At 43.7% G+C, this 10,256-nt stretch overlaps 1 protein-coding gene across 3 annotated transcripts; it reads right to left on the bottom strand.

The window, feature by feature from the left end:
• Positions 1-2,127: 2,127 nt before the first annotated feature.
• spns3 (SPNS lysolipid transporter 3, sphingosine-1-phosphate (putative)) lies at positions 2,128-8,626 on the bottom strand. Of its 3 annotated transcripts, none has more exons than XM_061703090.1 (13): positions 8,547-8,626; positions 7,672-7,923; positions 7,523-7,588; positions 5,619-5,755; positions 5,317-5,468; positions 5,165-5,231; positions 4,929-5,071; positions 4,668-4,820; positions 4,395-4,584; positions 4,065-4,130; positions 3,887-3,985; positions 3,596-3,767; positions 2,128-2,499 (listed from the first exon to the last, which is right to left on the bottom strand). In XM_061703090.1, the coding sequence occupies exons 2-13, from the start codon at positions 7,895-7,897 to the stop codon at positions 2,435-2,437; spliced, it is 1,536 nt and encodes a 511-aa protein (XP_061559074.1). In that variant the 5' UTR covers positions 7,898-7,923; positions 8,547-8,626; the 3' UTR covers positions 2,128-2,434. The 3 variants fall into 3 exon arrangements, with proteins under 3 accessions (XP_061559074.1, XP_061559073.1, XP_061559076.1); XM_061703089.1 differs by having other exon boundaries at positions 7,672-7,939; positions 8,547-8,612; XM_061703092.1 differs by lacking the exon at positions 8,547-8,626 and having other exon boundaries at positions 5,619-5,742; positions 7,672-7,691.
• Between the last annotated feature and the right edge of the window lie 1,630 nt (positions 8,627-10,256).

The raw sequence follows: 10,256 nt of genomic DNA, 5'->3' as shown, positions 1-10,256 counted from the left end.
GAAGCACTTAAACAATCAAAAATCGTAATCGTGGGATTAATTAATGCTGTCTCCAAAGTAGTTTCTGTCAAATGCTAGTCTGTTGTGGTACTAGAATCAGAATGCAATTTATTTGCCAAGAATGTGAAAAGCACACAAGGAATTTGTCTCCGGTAGTTGGAGCCGCTCGAGTACGACAACAGACAGCCCCCCCCCCCAAAAAAAATACTTTAACAGATTAACAGAGACATCAAAACATAAAAACACACTACGGAGAGTCACTTGGCGATATGCTGATTTTAAAATCCCAGCAAACCCGGAAAAGTCTTAAAAGCCACCAATAGTTCCACGTGAAAGGGCGTTCTGGTGATGTACAGGTCTGCCTTTTCCAAAGAGAACCTGAAAATGAGTGTCACCAGGCATCATACAATTTGCTCGGATCCGGTATATGTGACAGCCAATATTGTTTGCGCTTCCATACTGTATACACTGACTGGTCGCTTCATTTGGTGTACGTCCAATCGTCACGATTGCAGCAGCTCAAGCTCACTTTTGTCTCGGTTTCTTTCATGTTTTCCCACATTGGCTGTTTTGCTCAGCCCAAGTGGTTGACTCTGAATTCCTGCCTTGCCTTTAACATGAATTTGACATGATATTTTGGCGGATCAATCGTATCGTGGCCAGGGAAGAGGTGTTGATTTTTGATGAGATTTCCTCATTGGGAATAGTCATCGGCAGATGACGGTGATGATGTAAGCCAATGATTGCCTGTCCTCGCTTTGACGTAAACAAGAATGTACTCCCTCCTTTATGTTTCTTGATCCTATGTATCAAAAGAAACAAGGACGGACGAGGCATATATGCTGTATTACTTCCTGCTTTGAGTCGACGGCGCATCGTTGCCCAATCTGGAATTGGGACCCGTGGCCCGACTCTGGATAAACCGCTTGCCGGATTGGAGACGTACCGATCAGAACTGCCGGGGTGCCCTGGAACACATTTCCACACTTCCGTCCGTCCATTTGCATTAATAGGCTCGACGTTGAGCTGGAGAGCTAGCTGACTTTGGGCGAGAGGCGTGGTACCCACCCACCCCCCGGGACTGGTCGCCAAGCCAATCGCAGGGCACATATAGACAAACAACGATTGGCACTCACACGCGAGGACAATTTAGAGACTTCGTTCAACCTGGGAAGCGTGTTTTTCGAAATGTGGGAAGAAGCCCGAGCACACGGAGGCAAGGTGGACTCAAACAGGGCCGAAGCCCCAAGTAGAACCCCCCCGACGTCAAAACCGGGAGGTGGATGTGCTAACCATTCGCTCACTCTTTCCACACTTGATCAAGAGAAATAAAAGGGTTCAAATAATCGCTAAAATTGATGCTTCATACTGATTAGCGTAAGACATTTTTCAGAACTGGCGAGCGCGCAACAGTAATTACAACGCCAGGCCCAGGAGAAACGTCTCGCAATCATCGGCATTCTATTGAACGGAGCTGCTCAAAACACACATGGGCCGTTCCGCGTACATGCAGAAGAACATAGACAAGCTTAGATGCTGATGCTCCACTGACAAAAAAATAATAATCCAAGTGGAGCATTGTGCTCTTAACAATAAAACAGCAGCATCATCTAGTGGACTGTAGACGTTTCTCATCCACTAGTGAAATTTGGACCTTTTTGGACTTTCGGGGGTCACTGCTGTGTGTTCTTGGCTGGACGCAGGCGGAGGTTCTTTTCCTGAACACTCGGCATTTTCTTCTTAGAACTGGATTTACCAAGGGAAGGGATTTTCAAAATGTGAAGAGTGTCAGCAGAAATGGAAGGGTCTCCTTTAGATAAGAAAGACAAGATGTGATGACTGCGTCGAAATAAATGGGCTATTAGGAGACTGCAGTGTCAGTTTATCATTTCAAGAGGTGGCCTGTTTACCTGTGGAGAGTAATTAGCTTTAATTGGCTTAATTCGTTTCATCTTTCGCAAATTCTCAAATGAGGTGCATATTAATATTGTCACAGGGTTTGTGGAGCAACAGGAGATTATCCTGATATTAGCATGGAAAAAGGTGTTGTGGGTTTTTTTTTTTTTTTTTTTTGCACAATGAATTTGTTTTAAGATAAAATAATGTTAAAAAGGTACTCAATTTTCTTTGTTCAATTTATTCAAAATGCAAAACAATATGTCGACATATATTCTGTTATCAACTACTGTGTATCCGTCTGCCCTGTCTTCCCTCTTGTGCAACGTGGTACAGAATGTTAACATGGTGAAATGCACCTTGAAGACAGTGTGGGCACGGTAGGTAAAGTTTATGTTTCTACACCACTTTGCAACAATAACAAACAAAACAAAAACAAAAAAAACACTCTTTTTGTTCATTCCGACATCCATCGCCACACGTTTAGTTTTGATCAAATGAACGAGAGCATTAAATGCCTCGCTGCAGTTGTCCAGCTCTATATGATCTGCGCATTGTTCATCTCCACAGTGGACTCGGGTGTAGGACCTTGCAGGGGAGGATCTAGTGGTAATACACAAAGAAACATACAAACAAATTGTGTTCCGGTGTTAACCAAGCAGCCCTGATGGGAAATCTCCCTCGCACACAACAAACAATGGAATTGATCGGAATGTTGTCAATGCAGGTCCAATCTAGGATGACAATGATCCATTCATCTGGACAATCCCATTTCTGACTTGGACAATGTCATAGAACTGGACTGCCAATCGTTGGGTCAATGAGGAAATTGTATTTGCCGCCAGGAGTGCCATAATGTCAATTGAATAAAAAGCTACTGTTCCACCGCAATTTGCAGCACTGAAAATATACCAGAGTGAGATTTTAGCAAGCACAAAGAACTGAAACTAAAGCGAAGTACCGTACGTAGATCCAGAGGTATTTGAACAATGATTCATGACTTTACCCTAGACCGCCGTCACAGTTAATTTGAAATAAAAGCATTGCAGTGTGGGCATCCATCTTCATGAATGATGTGGCGCAAAAATATGGCATTTAGAATCCTTTTACTGTATGCAGAATACCTCCATCTTTAGAACGATAGAACGATGAGGGTGCACTAGTAGAACCTGTCTCAATGGCCTTTCCACTACTGTATCAACGTTGGCACTGAGCACTGAAACCTCTTAGCCAATGTGGCTAAACAGTATAAAAATCTCCTAGTCATCTCCTTGCACCCACATTGTTAAAGCTCGGTTGTTTGTCTGATAAATTAAGTATGCCCTGTTATTGGCTGGATGGTTCACGGACGGATGGACGAGCAGCCGCAGTTTCACTAGCCGTACTAGTAGTGCGCAGAGATCGACTAGTGCGCAGTTTTGCCTCTCTAGGAACACGTACGGAGTGTCGTCGTTCTACCGCAGTGGCTTTGTTGTTCTCCCGCAGTAGTGTGCGGTAATGTCGTACAGCAGTGGGAGACGGACAGGCACAAGTGGGGAAAATAGGACTAGCAAGACATACCTGTAGTCATACTACTTCGCTCAAACAGCTTTCCATAGCAATAGCAGCAGTAGTAGTAGTAGAAGCGGTACTCGTAGTCGTATCAGTAAATCCGGAAAACTTGACCAAATGCTTCTGGACCTACCAGTACAATACATACCTTCCACCAGCCGCTGAGCTGCCATTCTGTCGTCACTGATGTAAAGAGCAGTCATGAGGAAGAAAATCCCTCCCAGGATGCCAACAAAAGGGCAGATCAGGAAGCTGTACTGAAGACTAGGGAAGCTCCAGTCTGTTGATGGAGGCTTGGATTTCTGTATTGCGTCGGATATCTGGTATGAAGATTGAAGAGAACCATTTGCAGTTGGGGGTTATTGAAGCTGCCGCCAGTAGCACCGGTGAAACGCCACTGGAAAAGAAACACAGTTGACTCCTTCTCAGTACTTCTCACCGCTCCGATGAGATACGGACTCCCGGCATCCCCGAGGAGGTGGCAGACTGTGATCTGGAGAGCCTCGGCTGTGGCCCTTCTGGTGGGCACGACGACATACTATGGCAAAGAGAGAAACACAATATGACTTCACCGGAAGTGTTATTTCATTGTGTTTTGTTCCTACTGTCACACTCACCAGTAGCATATCAGCCAGAAGGGACCAGTTGAGTGATAATAGGAACTCAGCTATGAAAACGAAGACCTTAAATGAGACGAATAGGATCAAATGGACATTAGCCAAATCTTTACAACAAGTACTTTAACCCATCGCTTTCATTTTACCCCCTCACAAAATCTGCTGTAGTTCATTCGAGAGGTGCTGGCCGGTGGAATTTCTTCGACACCGAACTCATCTGACGATCCTTGTAAGGCTTGTGGTTTGTAAGGTTTTTCAGGTACGGTACATTGCAAGACTACTTTACATACTACAGGAAATGGGTACAGTATAAAAAGAATGTAGGCTTACATAAGTGGCCGGAATGCTTGCCGTTGCCAAGAAGATGCTGATGAAGAGGCACGGGACGGATCCCAGCATGCCTCCAGCGCAGATGAGTGGATCTGCATTGGGCATTTTGTCCCGCAACCGTCGGGCCAAACCAGTGCCGAGACACACTCCGAGAATGCCAGAGACCACGGTGATGGCGCCGAAGATTAAACTGTACTGGGAGCGGAGAAATACAGCGATGCTAAAAAGCTGCAGGTGTTAGGAATGGAAAGCTAATAAGCACACACACTGCACCTGTCTCTGTAGTTGCAGGACCCTTGAGTGCATGGTGGTTGAAGGCCCTGAGACACCTGAGCTCTGAACAGAAAAGTAGGCATCCAGAAAGCCAAGGCTCCAGTAAGGAAGGCCATTGCCGTCACACCCAGACTTGACCATATGTAACTTTTACTTGAGAGACAGAGAGAAAATGCGATATGAAAAAAAAAAACCTTCAGGATTTTCAGTGTCGCCTGCAATCTCAAATATTCCACCCCCAGAAATGTTTCCAGGTCCTACTTTTGCAGAAGATACTTGATGTCCTCCAAGTAAGAGCTCTGCTCGTTAACACCATGCCGGTTGTTTTCTGCAGCACCTCTGGGTGGGTTTGGGCATAAGAGCACCACTAAAATCAACCCAACAAGACCGAAAATGGGAGTTATCTGTCAACACAGTAACAATTCAAGGCAGGTTATGGATCATTGTCAGTGCTATTTTCATATTTTCAGTTTTGAGCTTTTGAAGGGCATTCTCACCCTGAGAGACCAGTGCCAGTTGCCAGTCAGGCTGGCTATTGAAGACCCTGTTATATAGCCAAGACCACTAAGGACACACAGAAGGTCATTCGAAGAGGATCACGCTGACATGGAAGAATGAAATTAGTCATCACGGACACAAAATGTCTGACCTCCCAACAGGGATAAAGATGTAGAAAGCAGCGATCATGACGGTCCGTTGTCCCCCGGTGAAAAGGTCCCCGATAATGGTGGGAGCGATAGTGGAGTAGCTCGCCTCCCCTACCCCGACCAGGCCTCGTAACAGCACCAAAAGCCAAAAGTACTTCAGAGATAAAAGCGACATCGAAGCACATGGTCAGCGTTTAGTCAGGCATGCTGTGACGTCATTCTGAGTATCCATGTTTTCCAAAAAAGAACAATCACATGATGAAGTCAGGGAGTGAAGCTTCACGGAGTGTATTTTTGCACATACCGACTTCGTAACAAAAGAGCTGCCAGTGGCGGTCACCAGCCACATAATCAAACCCGCCGCCATGATGTGTACTCGGTTGTAGCGGTCGCCAAGGTAACCGAAGAGAGGGGCCATCACGAGGAAGCTGCAGATAAAAACTGTGAGTATTTTAGTATAGAATGTTAAGAATGGAGTCTTCTTTATGTGAAGATAGCACTTCAATGCCCCGCCCCCCCCCAAAAAAATCTATTATTATAGTTATACTATGAGAATTTGACATTTCTGCGGTCATTATCATTGCCCATCCATCCATCCATCCATCCATCCATCCATCCATCGATTGTCAATTATCCACTTTCACGAAGTGACTCGGAATACCCCGAAGGCAGACCACCACATGTTGCCTCATTATCATTCGATTTATTTTTAGAATACATTCATCAGTGTAACATGTTTCTTTCTTTGTATTCCTTTTAGGGGTGGGACTCCATTTCAAAAAATATAATTAATTCGAGCTTTTGGAATGAATTATTCTCGATTCATCGCATTTCAAATCACATAATAATTCCGAAAAAGCTACTTTTTTTTGTTTTGTTTTTGTTTTATTTAAATGGGTTTTAGTGCACCACTGTATCAAATAATTGACACAAAACAGGACTATTGTTAACTCTGGAAAAATGCATTTAATTGCATTTCAATACAAAACAAGAACATATCCCCGGCAAAAATTAAACAGACCTAAAGTTACATTTCCATTGTAGAACAGTTGTATCACTTAATATATGAATATGTAACAAATGAGGACTAGGATATTGTGAATAATTTCCGATTTAGAGTCTTAAAACAGGGTGACTGATAGTGTCGTAGTGCACACTGCTGACCGCAGCCAATGTGGGATCAATTCCCACTCAGTCGCCGCACGCGTGCGTGAAAGGTTGTCTGTCCTGACATGTGTGCGACTAGTGACCGACCGGTCCGGAGTGGAGTCTGCCTTTTGGTCTGCAAAAAAAGGCGAAGTCTGAAAACAGTACTAACGGTACCGCAAAAGATAAAGCTAAAACATCACAATAAGACAGTACTGTATACTTCTTGTTATGTATTTAGCAGCGAGGGTTTGCCAGTTTGTGCATATCTTCCTGGCTAGAGATTTTTTAGCAGTTATTCTAACCGAGGCTGTTCCCACTAGATAAGACACATGAGAATTCACATACTTGCTGAGATCTGTCACATATATATATATATATATATATATATATATATATAAATGGGGGCTCTTTTAATAATCCCATAATCTCAAAATGCCTTTCAGCCATTGTAATAATGTAAATGTCTTTTGTGTTTTGTCATCTACAGTCTATTATTGTTGCAGTTTGCATTTGGGGCAGCCAGCGGTGAACGTGTCTGCCTCCCAGTTCTGATGTGCTGGGTTTGAATATATCAGCTCTGGCCTTTCCGGGCGGCGGTTGCATGCGCTCACCGGGCTTGTGTGGCTTGGGTACTCCGGATTCTTCCCTTATTCCAAAAACATGCGCATAAGGTTCATTGAAAACTCTAAACCGCCCTTAGGTGTGACTGTGACTGTGAATGCTTGTTAGTATATGTGCCCTGCGATTGGCTGCTGACAAGTCCAAGGTGTAACCCGCCTCTAAACTAATTTTAAAAAAAGTAATACTGAGTCTTGAGTCTGTATGAGGCAGTGTGCAGTTGTACACCACAACTACAACATTACGATGGGAACGCAAACCTCTCTAAACGGATATCTCTAATGCTTTGACACAGTCACTGCTCGCACAAATTGGTGTAATCACAAACTGTATGTTCTGCAACTGAATTTCAGCACTTCCTTGTGAAGCAATGGAGGGCGGAGTGAGGGACTTTCAAAATATGCAACTGGTCTGGGACATTCGAAGAGATCATCATCTTACCTGTCTGGAGAAGTCCAGCTGTACTGTCATTGATATCAAAGAACGTCTGTAAATTTAGAAGTATGCCTACGGACAAGAAAAGGTGGTTATTTGCAATTCCGCTCATTGACAACAGCGATGAGTGCTGAGAGCCTGAGGTGTGCAGAAACCTGCAATTGTGTATCGTTCCATGTAGTTGAGTAAGTTGACATAGCAGAGCACAGCCACTGCGACGTGGGCTCGCCGACGTGATATGGCAGGCCTGTCGTCCGGTTTGGGTGTAAGTGAAGAAAGACTGTTCACAAATGAGCCGTAGTGCAGACCGGAGCTGGAACCCCGGCTGCGTCGGGGCAGCGGCCCGTCTTGCGGGAACGTGACGGATCCTTTCGGCTCCATCGTGAGCAGGTCTCTCTTCGCTTGGACTGCGGAGACTGGGAGCTAATATCAAGAATCCAACACCTCTCTCACCAAACATGCTGAAGTTGTTTTAGTGTTAAACATTATTGCATAAGATTGACTGGTTTTAACACATTGCAATACTGTATCACACATATTTCACTTGTGGCTACTTTCGCTTCTCATAGAAGTGACACGGAACAGACTATTTGTCGAATTTTGCTTCTCTTGCTTCCTGTAGAACTTAGTGACATCAAACGGAGAACACAGTTTGTCTCATTTGTACTCAGAAAAAGTAGTCAGCATTTCATGACCGGCTCCTTTTAAACCCACATATCCGTCTGACAAAAGGCAATTACACAAGGGTGGTGAAACTACGTGACAGGGAAAGGAGAAGAGGGTTTTGAAAAAAGTCCAACATATTACAACATAAATAAAGCACAATTCTGATCTGTTCATGGGAATTTCTGCTCTCTAATCATCTTGACATCTAACAGCATACTTTGATCACCATACTGGCACCGCTATTTTGACTCCCTCAAAGAATTTGCATTTGGCCCTCAGAACGTGGCAAGTTGACCTCTTCACCGCCATTCAACCTCAAGTCACGCGTTGAGCCTGGCTAACAATTGAAAGTCATCTGACATACTTGTTGATGCGTTTGTTCATTCCATGGTGGCAGCATTCAGATGACAGTGGATCTCGATCTCCCTGCGCGTCTGCGAGGCGTGCGGAAGCCCAAACGAAGCCCAAGCTCTTATATTGAGTTAGAAAGTGAGGGACGGCCCATTTTGGGGGTGGCGAAATGCTTTCACACAGTTCTTCACTGTCTCGCAATGCTGTAAACAATACATCTATCACTTTCTTTTCCTCCCACTTCTTTCTTGAGAAATAATAAAAGAAAGGACTTAAAATGATAAACCATTACCTTGTGTTGCTTGGTCTTTGGGGTTGTTTATTTGCAAAAAAAAAAAAAAAAAAAACTTTGCTTTTGCTTTTTCAGTCTCTGTAACATGAACAAACCAGCCCCAGAACACTTCACATACGCCATAAATGTTTTCAGGCTTTGGAAGTCAAAACTGAAAGATCAATGGAAAACAATCAATTATACAGGCTACCGTGGCTGCGGGCTTTAAGCAAACACAACTCCTATAACATGTGGCTGTCAGTTGACGATTTGTTGTGATACCAATCGAAATGAATCACAAGCTAAATTGAGACGAAAGCAGCGCATCTGTTGAACATGCATGTTACTTCAAACCCAAGTGTGCGTCATTGCTGCAGCTCTCCTCGATAATGTGCACTTTTTATGTCAGGGTGACATAACTTCTGATCAAAAGGAATTGGATGATGCAGTATGTTTTTCAAATTCAAGAGGCCAGAACGGATGCTTAAATGAGGTTTTAAAATGTATATATTTGACTCTGATCCTCAAGTAATACTCACTCCCACTAACCAATCAAATATGCTTCATGAGTTCAGTGCCTTTTTTCTCTTTATTTATTTTTTTATTTTAGGTCATAGCAGTTTAAGAGAATCCCCCCCCCCCCCCCCCCCCCCCCCCACCAAAAATAGCTCACTTATCCATAGACACTTCTTCTCTACAGGCTAGGAGCTCACAAATGTCTTGTAGATGGCTTTTCAACAGTGGTGGGAGGTACAACTACTTTGTTACTGGACTTAAGTCGCTGTTTCAGGTATCTTTTCTTTGATTCCTTACATTTTTATTTCTTACTTTGTCAACATAGGCGTGTTACTTTTTTCGACTTCGTCAGATGACAACATCGTGTAAAAAAGACAAATAGATTGCTTGATTGCTTCATTCAGTGCTTGATTGAGTGATTGATTGATTGATCGATTGATTGGAGTCTTATAATCCAGGGAGCGTTAACTCCAGAGTCGGAGCAAGATATTCCCCCATCACTGGTCTTATTTAAGAAAATTGTCTGATGTTGTCGGCTACAAGAATGATTTGCGGCAAATTTGTGGTGTAAAAAACAGCTTCTGGCTTGTATAAAAATTCTCTGTCCAATTTGAAAAACAACACATCCAAGTAAGATGTATCTTTTCAATTACTACCATTAGCTGAGTTAGCATTTTCTGTTCATCCGCTCACAAGGTTACCAAAGCTATGGGAACATGAACGTGAAGCCAACGCTAGCTAGCTTTTAAACACCAACATTCTTCAAAAGCAGTTTGAAAGCCAGCATCTGCGATGGTATGGGGGATGTGTGGCATGGGTAACTTGCGCATCTGTGAAGGCACCATTCATGCAGAAAGCTACACACAGGTTTTGGAGCAAAATGCGCTGCCATCCAAGCAACGTCCTTTTCAGGGACATCCCTGCTTATTTCAGCAA

Source organism: Phycodurus eques, chromosome 17 (assembly GCF_024500275.1).
Source record: "Phycodurus eques isolate BA_2022a chromosome 17, UOR_Pequ_1.1, whole genome shotgun sequence".
NCBI classification, from domain to species: Eukaryota; Metazoa; Chordata; class Actinopteri; order Syngnathiformes; family Syngnathidae; genus Phycodurus; species Phycodurus eques.
The sequence above is the reverse complement of the archived record's forward strand: the minus strand, read 5'-3'. Positions and strand labels throughout refer to the sequence as shown.